Genomic DNA, 25038 nt, shown 5'->3' on the forward strand with positions numbered 1-25038 from the left:
AGCTACGTGGGCTGTTCTTAAATAGAATGCTTGATAGCTCTAATGCTTACTAGCTTACAGTATAACCCTTAGTATATCTTTTTCAGAATCCCTGCTGAAAATATTATCTACCCTGTAAACTGTATGTGCATTTAGCTGAACAAGCAAGAGATACTCATCATGTGACTCTTATTTGGGGCACACTATTTTAATTATTGGGTTGCACTGTTTTAATCACAACTGTGTTCTGCAGGGGTTAACTTCTCCCTGAACCAAGATGAAATCTCAAACTCCTGCAACTGATTTTTCTTGGCACTCTGTGATGTCTTGGCATTTCTTATCACAAATACCCTCTTCTTGCAGTTGCAGAATGTTTTAGATGTCTTTCAGGGTCCAAACAAGCTCAAGCTGGAGCTCCTGGCTGCCCTGCTCAGGCTCTTGTTGTAGGGGAGGGCTGTGGTCAGTAAGGGACACCAGCGCCATTGGTGCCACACAGGATGGACTCATTTCTGTCTTTCAAACTGAGTCCTTGGTGCTTCAGAGACACTGCATACTAATATCAAACAAAAGAGCAAAAGCCTGCTTCCTGGATGAGGGCAGGAGGAGAGGTGAAGGAATAATGGGGTGACACCACCATCACTGGCACGGCGCCGACCCGCTCATGGGCACTTCTGAGATCCCACCTGCTGCCGCTGCCCTCGTCACTGTCAGCACAGTGTGTCCTGCCCGAAGGTCTGGACACAAGCACTTGTGCTCCCCTGACGAGCTGCCGTGCTTTCTTCTGCCCACAGCTCCTGGCAGGACACTTCCGTCCCTTCTCTTCAGGTTTCCTTGCTCTCCAGGTTGCTCTCACAGGCAAAATACCTGTGTAAGGCAGCTTGGTTCCAGCTGTGTGAGCCTGTGGGAAAGAAACATGGTTTGAGCAGGAAGAGTGCCCGTGTTTCTCAGCGCTGGCCTCTCTTCATGCCTGAGCCAGCACGATAGCCTTTTGCCCTTTTGTTTGATATTAATATACCGTGTCTCTCAAGCTCGGAGGGCACAGGTAGAGTCCTTATTACGAGCTGGAGAAGAAACAGCATCCTCAGCACACCATCACAGTTGAAATTAAACCCTTTTTCAGTTTCCTTTTTGGTGGGTCATACTGTTTAGCTCAGGCTGGCCTCCAACTCACAGTCCTCCTGCCTCAGCCTCACAGGAGCTGGGATTACAAGGCTGTGCGCCCATGCCCAGCCTTTCTCCAGCTGCCAGCTCTCCTTCTCCTCCTTAACACTATTTTAAAGTAGAGTAGGCACCATGGATCCTCAAATCCGTTTTCATCCACTCCTTTGAAAGGCATGAACAGGCAGTCTGGTAGGTGCCTCATTCTGTTGGGTTATTTTGTTTTGTTGTTTTTGAAACAGTCGCACTGTTCAGTTCAGACTGGCCTTGAACTCAATACATAGCCCAGGTTGGCCTTGAACTCATAGCGATGTTCCTGCCTCAGCCACCTGAGGGCTGGGATTATAAGCGTGCATCCCATGCCTGGCTGGTGCCTCATTCTGGCATGGTACATGGTACCTCTAGTCCTGGAACTGGTCTGAAGTGTCACCTTAGGGTTCTCTTATATTTGTCTGAGGATGCCTTGGCTACATAGCAAGTATAAAATCAAGCTTTGCTAATTTTAACTTAAGCTTGCGGTTAGTGTTTAGAAGTGATTAAATTGATATTTCCCCCTCTATCTTGATAGATAGTAATTCAGAAAGAATGTATACAGTTAACCAGAAACCTTATCATTAGGCAAAGTGCTTAAAATAATTATCAAAAACCCCAAGGAGGGCCAAGAATTTATCTCAGTGGTTCTGCTACCTGCCTGGCAAGCACAAGGACTGGAGTTCAGTCCTCGGTACCCCCCAAAAAAGTCGAAGGATAGCATGGTGGTGTATCCTTGGAGTCCCAGCAGTAGGAGGCTAAGATAGGACGATTAGGAATTTGAGGCTGGCCTGGACTACATAATGAGATGCTGTCTTAACAAACAAAGCACAAAAATTACTCGCCAGTGCAGTCCCCAGCATCCACTGCTCCATTCCACTGGGGCGTTACTCCATGGAGGCCTCTGAGGTCAGCAGTACTCACAGAACCTCTGCAGGTTTGAGCCACCCTCCCATGGCACGAGCTGGGGCTCAGAGAGAAATCGCCACTTGTCACCTCTCTCCTCCACATTGTGGTACTTCTCTTTGTGCTCTCCCTGTGGACTTCAGTTCTCAGTTCAGTCCTCCCTGCTCCTCCTCTCTCTCTCTCTGTGCTATATTCCAGTGTCTGAATTTCAATATAAGCTTTCTCTACTGTTCACCATTCTGCTATCTTCTCAGAAATTTGCAATATGAGTTTCAAAGAGGACAAACCATACTGAAACTCCAGCAGATTAGGGGAAGGGCACAAAGTTTCGTTCAAGTCTTTTTTTGTTTGTTCAGATTTTTGAGACAGGGTCTTGCCTTGTAGGCTGGTCTCAAACTGACAGTGCACCTCCCACCTCAGCGCTGAGGGCTGGGATTACAGGCGTGTGCCACCACGCCCCGCTGCTACCAACTCAATTCATCTTTGTGATTTAAAAATCATACCTGACCTCTAAGAACTGTTCATCCTGGAAAGCAGCATAGTCCTTGAACAAGTATATGTTCAAGAAGTAGAGATGCTTTTCCACTTTTGTGAGCTAAATAATTGGATTTACTGCTTCGTGTCAAAATTTTAACATGTTTTAAAATCAAAATTTATTTTGCATTTGATGGTGCTGTTTTAATCTGTTATAGTTAAGCTATGCCTAGTGATTACCCCATTAGTTCATAAGAAGACTGGTATTACATTTAACTGACATGCCTTAACCCTATGATAGAATAGAGAACTTGATACCAACTTTTTTTTTTTTTTTTTTTTTTTTTTTTTTTTTATTTGGTATCAGGAATTGAACTCTCGTCCTTGTGCTTGCGAGGCAGTGGTTGGAACCACTGAGCTAAATCCCCAGCCCTGTTCACTTAGATTTATGTAAAAATTTAAAACTCAAGCATATTTAATTCAAAACTTAATGCCCAATCATGTGTTTGATTTGTATCTACAGTTTATCAAGAGATTTTGCTATGTATCTACATATAGGAGCACCTGCTAAATATTTTGTATATTTCACCTCTAAAAATAATAAGCATTAAACAGATGTCATTCTGTTTTTTAAAAAGCCCAAAAAAGGATAATAATGAAGTATTTAGAAAGTTCTATCAAAAAAGTACAGTTCAGCAAAGTCAATATTTTTTTTAATTGAGTTTATTGGTATATTCTAGGTATACAGTACAGTTACATTCATTGTTGGGATCTTGTACCTTTACATGACAGGTCTTGCTTGGTTCTCATTTTTTCCCCTTGTCCCTACCCTCTCTTCACCCCTCCTCCCCTCCCCATCTACAAACACTTTATTTCCATTTTTTCATTTTCTCACATTTTTTTCCCTTATTCCCCTTCCCCTCCCCTTCCTACTTTCCCTACACCTTTAGCCCTTTTCTTCCTACTTCACATTGTCAATTATCTCATTAAGATCTTACATATTATTATAGTTTTTTACACCAGAGAAACTATTTGGTATTTACACATGTGTGACTTATTTATTTCACTTAGGAGTATATCCTCAATATGTATCCATTTTCCTATGAATGACTCGAATTTCTCATTCTTTATGGCTGAGTAGTATTCCATTTTATAGAAAAACCACATCTTCTTTATCCAGTTTCCAACTGATGGGTAAATGGCCTATTTCCAAGTTTTAGTTATTACAAACTGTGCTGCTATAAACATAGATGTGCATATGTCACTGTGATATGATTCTTTTAATTCTTGTGGAAAGATACCCAGCAGAGGGATGGCTGGGTTAAATGGAACCTCTACTCCCAACTCTTTGAGGTATCTCCATATTGATTTCCACAGTGGTTGTACCAGTCTGCACACCCACCAACAATGGACAAGGGTTCCTTTTTCCCCACAACCCTGCCAACATTTGTTATTGTGTGATTTCTTGATAGCAGCCATTCTTTGTGGGTTAAGGTGGAATATCAGTTTTGTTTTCATCAGCATCTCTCGAATGACCAGTGATGTGGAACATTTTTTCTTATATTTACTTGCTGCTTTTACTTTGTCTGAGAAATGTCTGTTCATTTCAGATGCCCCCCCACCTTTTTTTGGACCGGGGATTGAACTCAGGTCCTTGCACTTGCAAGGCAGGCCACCAAACCGCTGAGCTAAATCCCCAGCCCTGGATCCCCATTTTTGAATCAGGTCTTTATATTTGGGGGTGCTGATTGTTTTGAGTTCTTGATATATTCTAGATAATAGTCCTTTGAGGAGCAGCTGATAAAAACTTTTCCCACATTGTAGGTTGTCTCTTAGTTCTGTTGATGGTTTCTTTTGCAGTGCAGAAGCTTTTTAATAAGATGAGATCCCAGTTGTTGATTCTTTCTGCTAGTTCCTATGCTACTGAGGATTTGTTCATCGGCTTTTCCTATGCCAGCGTCTTCAAGAGTTCTGCCTAACTTATCTTCCAGCAAGTTTAGTGTTTCTGTTTTAATATTTAGATCTTTAATCCACTTGGATTTTAATTTAGTGCATGGTGAAAGATAAGGGTCTAGTTTTAATCTTTGGCAGGTTGAGATCCAGTTTTTCCAACAGCATTTATTAAAGAGGCTGTCTTTCCTCCAGTGGGGATGGTCAGCTTCTTTGTCAAAGATGAGGTAGCTGAGTACATCTGGAGTTGGTTTTGTGTCTTCCAGTCTGTTCCACTGATCCTTAGGTCTGTTTCTTTGCTAGTACCATGCTGTTTTTATCACAGTGGCTTTGTAGTATAGTTTCAAATTGGGAATTGTTATACCCCCTGCCATGTGTCTGTTGCCTAGGATGGCTTTTGCTATTCTAGGTCTCTTATGGTTCCAAATGAATTTTTGGATTCTTCTTTCTAGTTTTGTGAAGTATAGTGTTGGAATTTCAATTGGCATTGCATTGAATCTGTATAGCAGTTTTGGTAGTATGGCCATTTTCACTATGTTGATTCTTCCTACCCAGGAGCAGGGGAGATCTTTCCATTTTCTTATATCCTCTTCAATTTCTTTTTTCAGAGTGTTGTAGTTTTCATTGTAGAGGTCTTTTGCTTCTTCTGTTAGGTTGATTCCTAGATACTTCATTTTTTTGGATGCTATTGTAAAAGGAATTGTTTCCCTAATTTCTTTCTCAGTGAGTCTGTTATTTGTGTACAAGAAGGCTGTAGATTTTTGGGTGTTGACCTTGTATCCTGCTACTCTGCTAAAAGTGTCAATTAAGTCTAGAAGTCTTTTGGTGGAGTATTTTGGGTCTTCAATGTATAGTATCGTATCGTCAGCAAATAATAACCGTTTAACTTCTTCCTTTCCTATCTTTATTGCTTTAATTTCTTTTTCTTGTCTCATTGCTATGGCTAATGTTTCCAGAACTGTATCTAAGAGGAGTGGTGATAGTGGGCATCCTTGTCTTGTTCCTGATTTTAACGTGAAGGTTTTCAGTTTTTGGCCATTTAATATGATGTTGGCTGTTGGGTTTTCATAGATAGCCTTTATTAAGTTGAGATATAGACCATCTATTCCAATTTTTTGCAGAGTTTTTATCATGAATGAGTGTTGAATTTTGTCAAATGCTTTTTCTGCATCTGTCGATAGGATCATATGGTTTTTGTCCTTGACTTTTTAATATAGTGTATTACATTTATTGATTTACGTATGTTGAACCATCCTTGCATCCCTGGAATAAATTCAGCTTGGTCAGGATGTATGATCTTCTTGATGATCCTCTGTATTCTGTTTGCTAATATCTTATTAAGGATTGTTGCATCTATATTCATTAAGGAGATTGGCCTGTAGTTCTCCTTTTCTGCTGTGTTTTTCCCTAGTTTGGGAATCAAAGTGATACTTGCTTCCAGGAATGAATTTGGAAGTATTGCTTCCCTTTCAATTTCATTGAAAAGTGTGAAGAGTAAAGGCAGTAGTTCTTCTCTAAATGTCTTGTAAAATTCAGCAGTGGATCCATTAGGACCTAGGCTCTTCTTTGTTGGTAAGTTTTTAATTACATTTTCAATTTCACTGATTGTAATTGGGGTGTTTAAAATGTTTTTATCTTCTTTGTTCATCTTTGGTATTTCATAAGTATATAGAAATCTGTCCATTTCTTCTGTGTTTTCCATTTTATTAGAGCACAGGTTCTCAAAGTAGGTATTAATGATCCTCTGGATTTCTGTTGGATCTGTTGTGACTTTGCCTTTTTCATTTCTGTTTGCATGGATCTGAGCCTTTTCTTTCCTTTTTTTGATAAGATTTACTAAGGGTTTATCAATTTTATTCATTCTTTCAAAAAACCAACTTTTCAATTCATTTATTTTTTGTATCATTTTCTTTGTTTCCATTTCATTGATTTCTGCTCTAATCTTTAGAATTTCCTCTCTCATTCGAGCTTTGGGTTTTTCATACTCTTGTTTTTCTAGTAGTCTAAGATTCATCATTAGGCTGTTTATTTGAGCTTGCTCTATTTTCCTAGTGTAGGCATTCAGTGCTATGAATTTTTCATGTAGAACTGCTTTCATTGTGTCCCATAGATTCCTGCATGTTTTATTGGCATTTTCGTTTATTTGTAAAAACTGTCTGATTTCTTCTTTAATTTTCTCTGTGATCCATTGATTGTTCAGGAAAGTGTTGTTCAATTTCCATGTGTTTGTGAAGTTCCTACAGTTTCTTATGCTATTGATTTCCAGCTTTATTGCACTGTGATCTGATAATATACAGGGAAAATAACTTCGATTCTTTTGCATTTATTCAAACCTGTTCTGTGAGCTGGTATGTGATCTATCTTGGAGAATGACCCATGTGCAGGCAAAAAGAATGTATATTCTGATTTTGTGGGGTGGAACACTCTATAGATGTCTACTAAGTCCATGCATTCAAAAGCTTCGTTGAATTCTAGTATTTTGTTGTTGATTTTTTGCCTAGATGATCTCTCTATTTGTGATAGTGGAGTATTTAGATCCACCACTACAATTGTGTTTGTGCTTGTTTGGTTTTTCATGTTCCTTAATATTTGTTTTATGTAGTTGGGCACATTTATATTTGGTGCATATATGTTTATGATTGTCAACTCTTCCTCTTGAATTGTTCCCTTTACAAGAATGTAGTGGCCTTGTCTGTCTTGATCAGTTTTGGTTTGAAATTTACTTTGCAAATAAGATTGCTACCACTGCTATTTTCTGGGCTCTGTCACATGGAGAATTGTTTTCCACCCTTTCAGTTTCAGTCTTTCGGCTTCTTTTTGCACTAGGTGTTTTTCTTGTATACAACATATTGTTGGATTTTGCTTCTTAATCCATTCTGCCAGTCTATTTCTTTTCACTGGTGAATTGAGGCCATTGATATTGATGGTTATAACTGATATGTACTGACTTCTTATTATCATGTTATTGTCCTTTTGATGGCTCTTTTTAATTTTTTGCCCTCTCCTTTTAGTTTCTTGCCTTGACTATTTGATTTGCTCTGTTGGGCCTCATGGTGTTGTGATCTTCATTCTTTTTCTGGGATATTATTTAGAATTCCTTGTAGTGCTGGTTTGGTGTTCATGAAGTTTCTCGGGTGTTCTTTGTCATGGAAGTATCTTATTTCCCCATCCATTTTGAAAGAGAGTTTTGCAGGATACATCAGTCCAGGTTGGAGGTTGTTTTCTTTTAGGACTTGAAATACCTCACTCCAGGCTCTCCTTGACCTGAGGGTTTGTGTTGAAAAGTCTGTTGTGATTCTGATGGGCTTTCCTTTATATGTGATTTGTTTCTTTTCTCTTCTTGCTTGTAGTATTTTGTTCTTCTGTTGGGTTTCTGGGATCTTGATTATTATATGTCTAGGTATAGATTTTTTTATCATGGCTAGTTGGAGTCCTATATGTCTCACTTATCTGCAGGTCAAATTCTTTTGCTCTGTTTGGGAAGTTTTCTGTCATTAATTCTGTGAACAGCTTTTTTAAGTCATTTGTATTTTCTCCTGCTACTTCCTATCTGTCTTATGTTATTCTGCTTTGCATCATCTAGGAGTTGTTGGATTGATTTCTCATGATCTGTTACTGTTTTTAAGAGACCTCTCTTTTCATGGTCACTGTCTGCGATCCTATCTTCTATATCTGAGATTCTGTCTTTGCATTCTTTTTTTTTCTGTTGTATACACTTTCAATAGTTTTTAACCTCCTGATATCTCTGAATCTGTTTAATGGATTCCATTTCTTTCTTATTCTGGGCCTTCATGGTTTCTATTACGTTCCTGAGCTCATCTATTTTTTTGTCAGTTTCTGTTCTAGAGTCTTGAATCGTGACTTTCATTTTGCTCACCATCTCTATGGTTATCTGGGAAATTATTTCTGTTTTGAATTTTTCTAGAGCCTGATTGATCAATTTTTTTTTTTTTACTTCCTGTGCTGTGAGTTCTGAGTGCCCTGGAGGTTCACTATCAGACTTTTCATCCTCCTTTGCCCTACTGTTTGCCATTGGTGAACTGGAAGTCTGTCTTTGTGTCTTGCTTAAGTGTTTTCTCATTTTTATTTTTGCTGTTGGGTTGTCCTTGATTCAATCTCTGGGTTATTAAATCTTCCTGTGTTTTAGCTTTTGATTCTCTAATGACTCATGGACATTCTCATTTTCACAATATCAGAGAAAACAACTCGTCAAATCAATCCCTATTCTTTATCCCAATTGATACAATCAGCAACACAATAGGATCAATTATCACTTGCAAATTGACCACTTGTGGTAGTCATTAATCTATGACCCCCTAAACCATGTGAATTAAATTAAAATCAATTAAATTAAATTAAATTAAAACCAAAATATGTTTGCAGTGAACAAACTCAACATAGCATATTTACCATTTAGGATGGGGGCCTAGACAGAGTTAGGACGAGAAGAGTAAACAAGGAAAAGAACTGGAGAAGGTTTCAAGTGAAGCCAGAGAACACAGAATGACCACACAATCTTTAGGACACTGTTACACTCAAAAGGGATAGAAAGACTGCAAGAATAAGGACAAAAATATATCCCCTTAAAAGCAACAGGGCCTCACTTTCCCTTGAAACTACTAACCCTTGAGTGAGGCACAATGATAGAAAAACAGAACATTAAGAAAAAAGAAAAAATGATAAAAGAAGAAATCTGAGTCAGGGCAGGAACAGGAACAGAAAGGGAGGTGAGGGACAATATGGTGGAGCAAGATACTGAGTTGGTGAAAGAGGACAGAAAAAAGAATTTACAGAGTGGAATGAGGAAAAGAAAGAAAAGGATAAAAAATGACTTTGGAAGGCATCTTTCAGACTATATCTCTGCTGTCATAATACACATTGTGTGCAGCCATGTGCAGAACCAAATCCCCATCTCACCTAGCCAATTGCAGACCTATGCAAAGCAGACTGACCTCAGGCTGCAAGGACCAAATTGAGCTCCCTGACTTCTGCAGGGTTGAACTTCAGACAGTTCTGTTACAGGTTTCCTTGCCCTTTCTTTAAAGGTGTTCAAATTTGGGAGCTCAGAAAATTACCCTTTATAACCAGCTATGCCTCTGCGGAGTGGGTACAAGGATGGTCACAATCAGATCTGACAGCGGGGCTCAGTGGCAGCTGCCTTCCTAGTCCTGGAGCAGCAATGGCGGTGCCTGCAAGGTAGGGGGCAGCTACCCGGACCCCTGGGCTGGGCTCAGGCAGGCCAGAGGGAGATGTGATGTCCCATCTGAGCCACTTTCCCAAATCTCACCTTGCTGGCTGGGATTGGAGGAGCAGCAATGGCGGCGCCCACAGAGGAGGCAAAGCCAATATTTAAATGCTTAAAGTATACCTCGGTTCACAGAGAAAATTAAATTTTTTTCAAGTCTGAAAAATATATTGGAATGGTTAATCATATTGCAAGCCAGAAATAATTTTGAGATAAATTAGAGAATTACGGAGCTCACTGGCAACCTGAGATATGTTAACAGGTGATGATGGATTCAACAGAAATGAGTACCCGGTTTTAGCCAAGGAGCCAGAAATTTAAATCCCACTGCATTTTTCCCCATCTTATTAATGGGAAACAATACTGACCTCACCAACTCCACAGTAAGCTCCTGAAGGACTAGAATCATTGCACGTCATTCAGTATTTTTGTTTTCCATATCTAGTACATTGCCAGTCATTCAGCAGATACTCAAAAAGTATATGTAATGACTTGATCACAGAAGTAAATTAACTGTTTTCATCTGTACAATAGAGCTACTTTAATAAGACATTTGACTGGAGATTTTAACCAAAGCAGCAAGTTCATAGACACAAATTCTAAAGTGAGAAAAATGTCAGGTGTCCAGATTTTCAAAAGAAATATCTGAGGACTCAGTTCAAAACCCTAGAAGCTCACAGTTCACCAAAAGGCTTGGGTGGGCCTGAGCTGGGCCTGGGCTGTGGGGTGAGGAGCTGCGGGGAATGTTCTAGATGGCACTGCTGTCACCTTCACTGAGGGCCCAGTGAGGGGCATCATGGGAGCTGTCTGGCTGACCTCTGAGGTATGGTGGGCATGGTCACTGCCCAGACAGTGAAGCTAAGGTGGGGCTGCAGCTCAGAGTCATCCTGAGCTCCTAGACTTTGAGGGCATATGAGTGATTCTCACTGGCTAGAGGAGTCCAGGGAAAGGAGAGCCATCCTAAAGGGGAGATGGGTAAGATCAAAACCAGAGAACGTGCATTCCCCAGTTTAAGGTGTGGTTGGGCTGCCCTTGTAATTCCATCTCTTGGGGAGGTTGAGACAAAACAGGACAGTACAAGGCCAGCCTGGGCAATTTAGTGAGACTATTTCAAAATTTAAGTAGAAGGCTGGGGATGCACTCCCTGGGTTCAATCCTCAGTAGCAGCAATAACAAAAAACAATAATTGGGCATTTCATGGTAGGAATGTTTAGAAAGTCAGGCGGTTAAGATCCCAACAATGAATGTAACTGTACTGTATCCCTAAAATGTACCAATAAACTCAAAGCTGAAAAAAAAAGAAAGTCAGGCGGTTAACAAAATTGCCATCCAAGCACAAGAAAATGATCTTTCATTGAACAGTTTTGGAGGGAGAAGGGGAACAGAAATACAGTTGCTATTAATGTACCTTAAAAGCATGTTTGTTCAACATAAAAAGAACTTGATATATTTAGAAAAATTTTAGTTACATGTAAATAAGTATGACAGTAAAATTAACAGGAAAATAACCATTCCCCTCTGTCACAGTTTATAGATGTATCTCCAAAGCCTTGTGTGCTCATGGGTGGGAGGACTCTAAGGAGTTAAGTGGACAATTCTTTTGATGTTGGATTAGTCCATTGATGGGTTTCGTAGTTCTGGGTGTGGGTGGTGGAACAAACCTTCAGTCCCAGATACTGCGAAGGCTGAGGCAGAGGACTACAAGTTCAGGGCCAACCTGGGCAACTTAGGCAGACCCTGAAATAAAAAGGGAGGAGGATCACACTTGGAGTCCAGCCTAGGCAACTTGGTGACTTAGTGACATGCTGACTCATAACAAAAGATTAAAAAGTCCCTGGACGCAGCCCAGTGCATGCCTAGCATGCACTAAGCCCAGAGTTAGGTCCCCAGTGCCACAAAAATACTGTGTGTAGAAAAAAAAATAAAAAAGGTTGGGGATGTAGCTCAGTGGTAGAACACCCTTCAGTTCAACCACCAGTGCCCTAGTACCAAAATATATATATATTAATATAGTAGTTTATATATATACATATAAACTACTATATTAATATATATTGTTTTTAAAATTAATTTTGAATTCAATGAATGTTGCTCCCATAAATCAGAACTCTTGAGATCTTTGTTGCATTTTAGATCTAAAGTGTCAGTTTGGAAAGTGACTGAAGTAGGGAGTGCTATAACTGACTTGGTGTTAGTGGGTCTGGACGGAAGAGGTGGTCACTCTAGGTGTGGCCTGGTGGGAGACATCTTCCTTCCCGCTGCCTGCCTCAACTCAGTTTTCTGTTTGCCACAAAATGAGCAGCTGTCCTCCACCCAGGCCCTTCCACTATTTCACTTCTGCCTGGAGCCAGCTGATCATGCCAGGACTGGAACTTCTAAAGCGTGAGCCAGAATAAACCTCTCCTCCTTTAAGTTGTGTTGGCTATTTTGACCCAGTGAAAAGCCAAGTGATCAAACCACCTGCAGTAATAAATGGGTCCTGAGACCTATTTGAAAAATGCTGCCAGGGCCAGGGATTTAGCTCAGTGGTTCTGCCGCCTGCCTCACAAGCGCAAGGTCCTGAGTTTGATCCCCAGTACCAAAAAAAAAAAAAATGCTTCCCGAAAACATTCTCTTAATTACTGAAATTTATAGGTGGTGGTTTTATCTCAAGGCAAAAAGGAAAATGAGGGAGTTTGTTCAGAAACACAAACAAGGAATAAAAATCTAAAATATTTTCGGGCCAGGGTGCCCAGTGGTGCCACCGTCTGCCTTGCAAGCACAAGGACCTGAGTTCAATCCCTGGTACCAAAAGAAAAAAAAAAAAAAAACTAAGGTATTTTCTTGAGTTGCTATTCTGGCCTATGCCGCTGTTTTGTTTCTAATGTTTGCAGTTCCCAGGGCCTTTTGCATGTGAGACACTTGTTCTGTTGCTACATCCCCAGCCCATGACCTGTCCTTTTAGAGGGAAGATTGAAAATAGGAGGGGAAGGAAGGAGACATGATTCTAATGCCTGTGTGGGCCTCAGCATTGAAACAGCATTTCTCACCAAGGGAAACCACAGGGTGTGCTTTGCTTTTAAGTTAGCATGGCTGTTGAAGACCTTCCAAAGGCAGCAGTGTGTATGGACACTTTTCTCAGAGGAAGCTGGTTCTAGTCTAGAACCCTCTATCTATTTATTCATTCCTCTTTCTTTCGTTCATTTGTTTGTACATTATTTGAGTCTGGGTCCTGTTTGACCTGGAAGATCATCTGTTCCAGTGTTTATTAATGATCTAATTAGCACATAAAGACCCAAAGATGGCCTGGGTGGTCTCCTGCTACTTGTTCATAACACCGTCTGGCCCATTAGCTCAAAACCCTGCAGCACCAAAATTGTAACATAATCAATTGTTTTAAATATAAGCTAAATAAACATATTTTTTAACCATGCAAAACCAGCCTGCTTTGCTTGCCCTGCAAACTACACCCAACATCTGTTACCACAAAGTCAACGCCAGGGCAGTGGAAGACCCCACGCTACTGCTGCCCTCCCGGAGTGCTCTGTCCCAGGGGCCTGCACCCCCACACTACGCATCTTGACAAGGAATTCCTCTCTCTGGTCCCCCAGCAGTTCTCTGCCTCCCTGCCCTGCTGAGCAGTGGCTCCCCTCGCTGTGGCCTGTGGAAGGGCCCATCCTGGGAGGGACTTCTGCCTAGAAAGCTGTCCCACTGTTTCCCAAGAACACTCACAGCGTCTTACTGCCACCTTGTGGTCATCTGCCGTGAACTCCCTCAGACAAACCCTTCATTTGCCACCCTACCCCTCAAAAAATGTTTATATGTCAAAAAAGCTTGCAAAATAAATGAGGCTGGGGTTTAGCTCAGTGGTTCCAACGCCTCCTTCACAAGGACCCAAGTTTGATTCCCAGTTCAAAAAAAAAAAAGAAAGAAAGAAAGAAAGAAATACATGGGCTGGGGATTTAGCTCAGTGGTTTTGCCTCCTGCCTCAAAAGCACAGGGACCCAAGTTCAATTCCCAGTACCAAAAGAAAAGAAAAGGAAAACAATAGCTAAGAAATATATTTCTTTGCTTATTCATTGAGCTATCTTCCCAACTTTTAGCACATAACACTTTTGATGGACATAGCCAACTGCTTCATTTGATCTTTTTTCTGATTCCTAATATACAAAATAGGAAAATGAGATACTTAAATGTCCTTTGCCCGGTGACAGATTTTTAATTTTTTTGTTTGTTTTGGTACCGGGGGTAGAACTTGGGACCTTGCATTTGTGAAGCAGGCAGCAGAATCACTGAGGTAAATCCCTGGCCCAGGCCAGTGACAGTTTCTAATCATCATGTGAGACTAACACTGCAGTCTCAAGACAATGAAATGAGCCCTGCTTCCACCTCCTACCTGTGGGAAGCCAGCCATGGCCCACTGGCTTTTTGAAAGACAACATTTGTTCCTTTTTAAGGGACTGCACGTGTTAAACTTGTTTTGACCCTGCACGGGAGAAACCAGGACAGCCAAAGATCTATAGGAGTCAGGTGTTGTTAACTCCATTTTGTTATGTTAAAGATCTGATGTTATCTATAGGAGCAGGTATTGAGGTTACTATGCTAATCCTAGCCCACAATAGTTCGGTCTTTTCCTTTAAAAGGCTGATGCCTGCCTGCAATAAACGTCGCCTTGATCAGACTCCTGTCTTGGCGTCCTTCCTTTCTCTCTGCCCCATCTCCACCCCGCTGCTCTTTCAGGTTTGAGGCACTGCGGGACAGTGCTCTGGGTCGCTGGTTCGCGACACCTACCCTCCCTCCACAACACTGGAGAAATCTCTTACTATTTCTGGATTTTAGCTTTCCTAATGTACTGTGGTTAATCATCATAAAATTGGGAGTTCGTAGACAGTGGCTTTTATTGATAAAATTCCTTAGCAAGAAAAAAGTGGAATAGTTCTTAACAGCACAGGTTTCTCTACTCCCTGTCTTGTCAGTGTCCCAAATTTGCTATTACATTTTTTGCTACTGTCACTGAGTGAAAAGAAAGTGGGATAAAGTGTGTACCTTATGTTTAATTTTTAATTTCTTTCTCTAGAGAAAAAGACAGTTTTTGGCTTGATGAATATAAGTTCTTTTTCCCAATACCTTATATAAGATATTTTGCTTATATATTCTTCTGATCGCTCCCATGCGTATCTAAGACAGCACAACTGATAATCTATAAAAAGTAGTATGCTTGTGCAAAGCAGCCTGACCCTCAGTGTGGCAATATCCTCCGTAACTTGCCATCAGAGACCTGAATTTGCCTTCTTCTTATTGAAATATCTAAGTATGTTTTATATACCTATATGGGGGGGTGCTGTACTAGGGATTGGACCCAGGGAAGTCTGAATCATTGAACCATCTCCTTCCTCCTTTTTTTCACTTGGAGACAAGTTGCCCAGGCTGGGTTCAGACCCTCACTTCCTGTCTCAGCCTCCCAAACAGCTTTGGTTATAGGTGTGTACCACTGCACCTATTGTAAAATTTCTTAACCTTAGATTATAATCAAAACTCCATTTTAGGAATTAGGTCTTGAAACTTAGAAGCACTCTGGTTTGGTTTCTGCAAGAGACCAAAATGAAACTGCTCTTTGAAATGTAAATCATAATGTCATTTTTTGGAAGGAAAAATAACTTTTAAACTTTTGTGTGTGTGTGTGTGTGTGTGTGTGTGTGTGGTACCAGGGATTGAACTCGGGACTTTGCGTTTGCAAAGCAGGCAGTGGAAACAATGAGCTAAATCCCTGGCCCAACTTTTAACCTTTTAAAATTCTGTTTAGGACCGGGGATTTAGCTCAGTGGTTCCACCACCTGCCTTGCAAGCACAAGGACCCGAGTTCGATCCCCGGTACCCCCCCACCATGCTGTCCAATTCAGTCTGTAGTGATTGTCATTAAATGCACCTCAGGTTCTTTGTGTTCTCCAACACCACACACGCATGTCAGCATCTCACACTATCTACCCCTGATGTACAGTAGCCACAGAGCTGAAGGTTTGGGCTTTGGAGGGGCAGTAAAGCAATCGGACAGCCAGAGAGGCGTTATGTTTTATCCAGAAAGGTGGGAGAATCTAATAGCTGCCTTGAATTTTGGTCATATTTGAGGACTTGCTTAACCTGATCACTCTAGAGGCAGGTTCTGAGATCCTAGGCAGCCCACTTGTCAGGAGGTACAACAACCAGCTGAAACAAAAGTGTTTTAAGGCCATGTGGCTTGCTTCAGAATTCCCCTTTTCTTAAAGTTGCTTGCTTAAAAGATAGCTTATTTTTATTTTGTATGTGTTTCTCTTTTAATTCTGTTATTGTTTACTTGTCATTACTTGTTCATTCCTTATTAGTTCAGCATAAAGAACTGCTTTACCCAGAACACTGTAATAAACACAGAACAGTGGTCATTGTAAATATGTATCAGCCTCATGTTTTCTGTGTATCTGACCAAAAAAAATGTCCAAATTACAGTACCTTGTCATTTGAAAAATTCCCTCTGTTAATATTTGGACTCTCCACGTTCTTTGTTCTTGGAGCTCCAAAGTCACTGGAGTCTCTGTCTCTCCATAAATAATTTGCTATCTTGTAGATTGTTTGACAGGGCCAGCTCTCGAGGAGCCAACATAAAACACTATGGAACCAACATAAAAGACAATCAGCTTCTCAAACACAACTCCAGAGTTCAATCCCTGATATCAGAAACCAGAAACAAAACAAAACACATTCACTAAAGGCCGACATTATTTAAACAAAAAAACCTACCACATCCACATGACATAAATAGCAGTGATTGATATTCTAAATAGATATCAGTCACCTGGGTGAGAGACTAAAATCTTCCCCAACAAATCCTTAACCCACCTCCTATCCGCAAAAATCCTTGCCTTTTCCTTATATACTTGCTACGTGACTTGCGTCCCCATTAGATTCCCCATTTAATATTACCTAAGTGACTATATTTATAATTTTACTAGTTAACTATAGTTTTTTCCCCCCACTTTAAACCTGCTTTACCTGGCTTTGTCCTATAAAACACCTTCAAAAAGTTGGGTAAACAGGCAACCGGGCAGGTGTGGGCTCCACTCACGTACATCCCGTGTCTTGGGGTTTGAACTCAGGATCTGGAGAGAGGGACCTTGTATTTACCAGGCAGATGTTGGCTCCACTCAGCTACATTTCTGATCTCATTCTTCACTGAGCTACATCCCCAGTCTCCTCTCACTAGATTAGTATTTATTAGGGGGCTGTGGCTTTGAGCGCATGCCAGAAATTGGCATCAGGTGCAGGGCTTCACTTGGTCTCATGAAGCTTCAGAAGAAAAGACAGCATCCCTGACTGGTATTAGGTGTAGGGCTTGGCTTAATCCCATGAGAATCTCATGCAACAGGAATGGAAGACAGCATTCTCTGTGATTGGCAGATCCCAAGTCATTTACAAAGGTGTTTTCCAGAGGGTGATTGGAGATGTTCTGCACAAATTTAAGCTTAAGGGTGATTTGTCAGAATTTCAGACAGCAGGATTTCAATAGCCAAACTTAATAATCTTTCCCACTCGCAGCCAACAATTCACCTTCTGGGTGTGCAGTTTGATAAGCTTATGGCCCAGAGTGTAATCATAGAAAAGCCTCAAGCAGCAACAAAACTCCTACATTGCTCTTCAGAAAAAGAAGAAAAGTGGCCTGACTGGTGTACAAGTACTAACCACACAGACTCTGGCAAGCTTCAAATTTCAAAACATGAAAAGTAAGGCTTCCCGAAAGCAATACTTAAACAGGAGACTACAAAATGAAACCATTGCCAAAATCCAAGCCGCTATCGTACCAATTCCTAAACCTGCATCAAATTGCACTCTGAAAGCACTTGAGGCCCAAAATATGATGAAAAAGATGTTGCCAATGAGATAATGAAGTTTGAAGGATTAATTTAAAAAAGGATCTCCAGGCAAAAGAAAGTACACCCACAACTGGTTTGGATACAGCAGACCATACGACTGTTTCCAAAGGAATTGGCAAGTGACACACAGAGAGGCAGCAGAATGGAAGTAGAATAAGTTAACTCCATTGGTGGGGATCAATCACACCTAATGGCAGTGCCCTGATGGATCCACTACTGAGCTACAACTCCCGCTTTTATAGGGTTTTACAGCCTTGATCTCATTCAGGTGGTTACACTGCATTTTCACAGTTCACATTGCTGATGTTCAAAACGTGGTGGTGAGGCAGTTGAATTTCAACCTGGATCTCTCTGAAGAACAATTTAGAGAATTGGATAAAAGGGACTTGCTAGAGAGCAACGATTATGAAGAATATAAGGTACATACAGATGTGGAATAATTAGAAAACAACATAATAAATTTGTTTTCCTTGACAGTTTAAAAAAAAAGAATTGACTTCTGGGTCCTCTGAATTCTCATAAATATCATAATCTGGAGAAAATGTGGGGAGTTTGCAGTCTTCGTGGTTTACCACATGTGATCAAAATATATACTGAATGTTTAAATTTTTGAAAATGTATTACAATAAAGGACATCACCACTAATCCCCCTCATTTTGAATATACTTATTCTACCGTTCTTTCCACTTTCTGAAGCCGTTCTGAAAATGCACTTTCCTGAGTATCTTTCTAATGTGTGATCGAAAACACGGTGTCATTGCCCTGCGTTGTCCAAGAGACAGGCATGTGGGGTCACAACAACGTGTCCTCATCCAGCCTGTTCACTGGATCTGCACTGATTAGTTCTCTCTGGCTTTTCCTCAAAGTCAGACTGCCAGTGAAAGGGAAACATTTTTAATGGGTTGAGAAGGTGGAGGCAGCTATAATAGCACAATGATGATGCTTGCAGAAGACTTGCAGAATTGCTTCAGAAAGTGGCAACAACGTTTCAGTGAATGTGCTGGACATGGGTTAGTGGCAGTGTGTCTGTTGCCATAATAAAATTTTTAACTTAAATACTGTACTTTCTATCATACCTAGTAGGTCTCCTGATCTGTGAACATGGATATCATGTGCATGTGTGTGTGGAACAGGGCTTTAACCCAGGGCCTTCACCTTGTGCTCTGTCTTCAACCCTTTTTTCTGAATTTTTTGAGATGGGGTCTTGTTCTTGAACTTGTTATCCTCCTGCCTCAGCCTTCTGAGTAGCTTGGATTACAGTTGTGCATCACCAAACCTAGCACATGGTTGTTTTGCTTTTTATGTAGATTTTTTTATTTCTTTCAACAACGTTTTGTGGTTTTTGGAGCACACATACTTACTTTTGTTCAGTTTATTCCTTTGTGCTCTTTCTGACAGTAATATGTGTGCAACTATTTTCTTAATTTCATTTTGGGTTATTTGTTGACGGTGTATAGAAATATATTAGGTGATTGCATGTTGATCCTGTGCCTTGCCAGCCTGCTGATGGTCTTAGTTTTAATATTTTAGTGGATTCCTGGGCATAGTCCACATATAATATTATGGTCATTTATAAGTAAGGATAGCCGGATGTGGTGGCACTCACCTGTAATCCCAGCAAAGGAGGCTGAGGCAGGAGGATCACTGAGTTTGAGACAAGGCTGGGCTACATAGTGAGTTCCTGGTCAGTCTCAACTACACAGTGAGACCCTGTCTCAAACAAAACAAAACAAAACAAAACAAATAAGGATAGTCTTACTTCTTCCTCCTAATGAGAATGCCTGCGATTTCTTTTTCCTGTCTACACCAGGAACTGTAGCACAGGGCTGAGCACCAGTGTCAGGGTAAACTTGTGTTCCTTCAGCCCAGAGGAGACACTCAGCGTTCACTGTTCTTATGTGAGCTGTGGGCTTTTAGCAGGTGGAGGAGTTTGTTGAATGGCAGTAGCACGTGTGTTGGATTTTGTGAAATGTTTTTTTCTGTCAAGTGGATTGTGAGGCTTGGTCCTTCCTTTTATTGATCCAGTAGAGGTGGTAGGCAGACCAGTGCCTCCACCTGAAGATAACCAAGTGTTAATACCCAGAGCCTGTGAGGATGCTACATTATAAAGCTGTAGGTGGACTTAAAGTTGCTAATATGGTGGGTGGTGAGTGTATGTGTGTCTACTGGTCAAACCTGGGGCCTTCCACTGTAGGCAAGCCCTTGAGCACTGAGCTACACCAGCCAGCCCAGACCTGAGCATAGAGAGGCTGCCCTCGTCTGACTCAGTGGGGCAGGAGTGATCACAAGGATCTTTATGAATGAAAGAGGGAGAGGGAGGATCACAGAGATAACAGTGCATGAGGGGCACCTCCAAATGCTGCTCATTTTGCATACATGGGAGTGGAGGAAGGTGGTAGTGTCTAGAGTGGAAAGAGTCAAGTGGATTCTCCTGCAGAGCTTTCAAAAGGAGATGAAGACCTATCCAACCCTGATCTTGCCTCGTGAGACCCATCTGGAAACTCTGTCCTTCAAAACCTCAGGGCATGGTGGCTCACACCTATAATGCCAGCACTCAGGAGGACGAGGCAGGAGGATCGCCACAAGTTTGAGGCCAGCCTGGGCTGTAAAATGAGTTCAGGGCCAGCCTGAACTACGTAGTGAGACCCCCATCTCAACAACAACATGAACAATAATAATAAATAAACATGCCATTTTAAACCACTAAATTAATACCTGTTCCTACAGCAATAGGAAAGGGACACAGTGGACTGCATGGATTGACTTTCAAATGTTTACCCCAGTTTTGCATTCTTGGGGTAAATCCCAGTTGATCCAGCAGTATGATCCTTTCTATAGCTGTGGGTGTGGTGCACTAATGTTTTGATTACTGTTTTTAGTCTGTGCATCTGTTGCTCTCTTTTTTGTGGTGTCTTTGAATTTGAGGTCAGGATAATACTGGCCTCACAGAATGAGCTGGGAAATGTCCTTCTGTTCTCTCAGGGTAGCTACTCCAGCTTTCCTATGGTGGTCGTTTGCGTTGTGTCTTTGTCCTCTTTTTTTGCTTTCAGCCTATTTGATTTTTTGACTTGGAGTTTTTTTAGGGGGGCATGCACATGAAATGGAGGTTGAACCCAGGGCCTTGCATGGGTTAGGCATGTGCTCTACCATGAGCCTTCTATCACTCTGCCTGAAATCTGTGTTTAATCAAGATTTCCTGCTGGGTGTGGTGGTACACGCCTGTAATCCCAGCACTGGGGAGACTGAGGCAGGAGGATCACTGTGAGTTTGAGGCCAGCCTGGATTACATAGTGAGTTCCAGGTCAGTCTCAACTACATAGTGAGACCCTGTCTCAAAAAAAAAAGAATTTCCTGAGCACCAGATTTCCACTGTGATAACCAGTGATATTCTTATCAACATCAGTGAGCCTTTGTTCTCATACTAGTTGCTTTAAAAAAATGATTTAAATCTTTGTTAAATAATGATAACTTTCACTTCTATATACTCTCTAGCTCTTTTGCTTGTAATAATTGCCAGTACTTGCTTAAAATAAAATTTAGTAACCATCTGTGTTGAGCCCATTTTGTTATTTTTACTGGCTAATGAAATCTGTATCTTTCAGAGGCACTGAACTAAAGAGTTTCCATGGCTAGGTTGGAGATGTGCCACACCCACCACACAGGCTGTACGTAGGGAATATATGTCATGCTTACAAAAAAATGTAAATAACAAAGGCTTCATAAGTAGTTCTTAATCCTGAAACACAACAGACATCTTGGTATTTTTGGCCACTGGAAAAAGAAAAGCTGTAGCATCAGGAAGTCTGAGCTATCTCACTTTTGTAGATTCCAGTGAGCATACTTAAAGTTTTAAGGATAGGCAAATTTCACATTTTAAAAAAGTTTTCTGTTTCCATTTGAAGTAACAACAGACAGTGTGATTCCAGAATTTAGAAAGTATTTCACAACCTGTGACTTCCTCTTGGTGCAAAACTTCATTTGCCAAACTGATTCGTACTTAATAACATAGCATGCAAGCCTTTAAAAAAGAATGTGTATTGGGCCAGGATTTAGTGGAGCAGTGCCACACCTGCCTCAGAAGCACAAGGCCCAAGTTTGATCCCCAGTATCGAAAGAAAGAAAGAAAAAGAAAAAATAATGTGTCTGTATATGGGCGGCATTCTCAAGGACTCAGACCATCTCTGAAGTCGCCCCAGTGTTTCCTTTGACTCACTCTGGAAAGGACCGTAGTCTGACTTCATGGGAAGGATTTGTCGGCTCACTGGTCTGTGGCTAGGATAGTGCCCACTGTCCAAGGCTGCAGGGACTACAGGGAGGAGGAGATGAGGGCTTCCCTGCCATCGGTCGCTAAAACTGTGGTTGGCTTAGGAAGTAAGCCAGTGCCAGTCTCCTGTCACCTTCTTTCCATGTGAGCTGTGGGAGATTTTCCTGTAACCTGAACGAGTTGGTGAAAGCTTGACCTACATTCACCTTCATCTCTGCACCACCTCTGTGTATAGCCAGCATGCTGCTCATTGCTGCCCTCCCCGTGTCACTGGCCTTTGATGATCCAGCTCCACTTATCACCAACTAAAATCATTAGAAACTCATCACCGTCCTTTGCACTGAGAATCTGCCTCTGACACTTAGAGATTTTGTCAAAACTGCCTCTGTCCATGGCTGAAAAGACCAAGTGGTTTCCCCTGAGCCAATCTGAAGACAAAATATCAGATATAGAAGACAGGATGGTGGTCAGTGACTACATGGCCTGTGCAGGAGTCTCCAGTGTAGGCCGTGGCCATTACAGGAGAGGACTGGACAGATGGATGGTGGTGCCACTACCAGGACCCCACTGACCACCAAGACCGCGCGCCTCCTACTGGACCCACCGCCAGCCTGGAAACTTCAGAGCCCACCCAGGTACACACGCACCAGCAGCTCCTCTAGGCTTCACAGCAGCACATGTAGCCTCCAGCACAGCTACTCAATGAAGCAATATGTTACCAAGATTTTGGCTTTAATTCAGATATTTTTCCAGTACTGACAGTGAACCCAGGGGACCACGTGCATGCCAGGCCTGCATTCTGCTGAGATGCATCCCTGACTCCTTAATTCAGATTTTTAAAGCACATTCTAAGAAGAGAGGGAGGGGCACCATATAAAAATCACTGCTATTCCTTGTGAAAACTGTAAAACCATCTAAATGGCCGATAATATTGATTGCTCAAAATTGAATGTGTTCACATAGTGGTCACCCACCAAAACCTCTGCTGTAGAAGAGTATTACACGGAGATGAGAAATGTGCGACTATGGGCCAACTTACCACACTCCAGGACAGCTCCATCCCTGTCACCCCCCTACCTGCCGCGCCCCGCGGGCTAGTGCCTCCAGGGTCTCAGGAGAGCTGCTGGCTTCCTGTCCTGCCCACTGCTGTGCGAGTCCCCTGCAGGCCCGTCCATCAGCACCTCTGCATCATCCATGTCCTGCAAGGACCTGGAAAACATTAGGCAAATCATGATTCTCTGGTTGGTGAAATTGTGATAAATTTCAGAGAAAACAACACATGTTGCACCTTAAAAATGTTGCGATATGTGTCTAATAGTGAGGGCTTCCATTAATTAATTACTAGTGGGTTATTTGGTTATACGTTACACTTCATACATCATGTTATTGCTTCTTGGCCTTTTGGCTAAGATCAAGTGTGTGTATTAAGTTAATTCTTTAACTGTGCAACAATAATTATCCCATTTACAAGTGGAAATATAAATATCTTCGATTATTTTGAGTTAATGTGCAGTCATTATTGTCTTTTGTAGATCATGCACGAGAAATCCTGGAGCAAAAATTCTTGGGCCCAAACAAACTAAAGCAGGTGATGTGGACAGTGTACGTTGATGCTCACAGAAGCTAAGCAGAACCGCAGTTGGGGCTCATCACAGCTGCTCTTGAGGAAACAGGCAAGAGAGCTTTACTTTCCTTTGACTTTAACACTATTTTTCATTATCTTAGTTCAGCTGTAACTCTTGGAGGTATCAGCTAAGCCTTAGTGCACACCTTTGTGCTCTGAAGTTACGTATTTTGACAGTCAGTACCCGTCGGACTGGCCATTGTTTTCACAAGGCGAACCCAGCAGTGAACTCTTCATTGCTTTGATGTAGGGGAGGCTAGTGTGGTTTCTGAAATTAAAAAAGTTTCAACTTATGCTTTTCCTCAAAGTTTCTTTCTCCTAAAAGTAGGTATTTGAACTGTTTTAAGAGAAATTTAGTAGGTGTCTGGATAAATTTTAGGAGAATTCTAAATAAAGTTATTTCTAAAGCATAATTACCTTCTGTACTATTTTCTGGCTCTTAGCTTCATGAAGTGTTTAAATGCCTATTTGCCAAAAGCAAAGCTGTAGGGAAAGTGGGAAGGGCAGGGGAAAGGTAATAAGGGAAAAAAAATGAGAAAATGAAAAAATGGAAATAAAGTATTTGTAAATGGGGAGGGGAGGAGTGGGTAAAGGGAGGGCAGAGACAAGGGGAAAAAAATGAGAACCAAGACCTGTCATGTAAAGGTACAAGATCCAATGATGAATGTAACTGTACTGTATGCCTAAAATGTACCAATAAACTAAAAAAAAAAAAAAACCCAAAAAACTAACAAACAAAAAAAACCAAAGCTAAACATGCCTGTTGATTCTTCATAGGATTTATGTTTTTGTTTCACTGTAAGAAATAGTAAAAATTGACAACATTCAGCCTTAGTGATTCAGTATATAAATATTACTGGAGCTCTTGCCCAGGCATGTATTTCATTGATTTTTATGGCTACCTTTCCCAAACATTTTATTCATCTATGAGCTTTATTCTTTAGCAAAACTATATTGAGAAATGTTGTTGGATGTGGTGGTGCACCCCTGTAATCCCAGCACTCGGGAGACTGAGGGAGGAGGATCATCCAGAGTTCAAGGCCAGCCTGGATTATATAGTGAGACCTTGTCTCGAAAAAAAGAAAAAGAAATGTGTGAATATCAAATACCATTACAGAGATTGTTTCCAGAGGCTCTACTGATTTTACATTGTAAAATAAGGTCTCACTTCTAGGAACCATACAATTACCCAATGCATACTATGCTTCAACTACCTCCAAATTTAGGCATACTGCTTGTGCCATTGCCCTAATCGGTGTCTTTTTGTGCTACTGAGCCTTTTTGTTTGTTTGTTTTTTGAGACAGGGTCTCACTATGTAGTTGAGGCTCAACATGTAGCCCAGGCTAGCATCAAACCCACAGCAATCCTCCTGCTTGAGCCAGCCAAGTGCTAGGATTACAGGTGTGTGTCACCCTGCCCAACCAAACCTTTTTTGTTAGGACTTTAAAAAATTTGAGACAGTCTCACTGAGTTGCTCAGGCTGGGCTCAAAATTGTGATCCTCCTGCCTTAGCCTCCCATGGTGCTG

The 25038-nt window shown here is 41.3% G+C and overlaps 1 protein-coding gene across 6 annotated transcripts in view; it reads left to right on the forward strand.

Annotated features, from left to right (window-relative positions):
• The window catches only part of Amn1 (antagonist of mitotic exit network 1 homolog), a 77700-nt gene that overhangs the window by 41482 nt on the left and 11180 nt on the right, over positions 1-25038 (forward strand). For 4 of the 6 annotated variants that reach the window (XM_010628534.3, XM_010628538.3, XM_033763623.1 and 1 more), the window contains one exon: positions 23419-24053. In XM_010628534.3, coding sequence (XP_010626836.1) covers positions 23419-23513 — 95 coding nt within the window. In that variant the 3' untranslated portion in view covers positions 23514-24053. Of the gene's footprint in view, positions 1-23418; positions 24054-25038 lie in introns of those variants that run through there. The other 2 variants (XM_033763621.1, XM_010628536.3) reach the window with 1 other exon arrangement.

Source organism: Fukomys damarensis, unplaced genomic scaffold (assembly GCF_012274545.1).
Source record: "Fukomys damarensis isolate Sample0158 unplaced genomic scaffold, DMR_v1.0_HiC HiC_scaffold_15, whole genome shotgun sequence".
In the NCBI taxonomy this organism is placed as follows: Eukaryota; Metazoa; Chordata; class Mammalia; order Rodentia; family Bathyergidae; genus Fukomys; species Fukomys damarensis.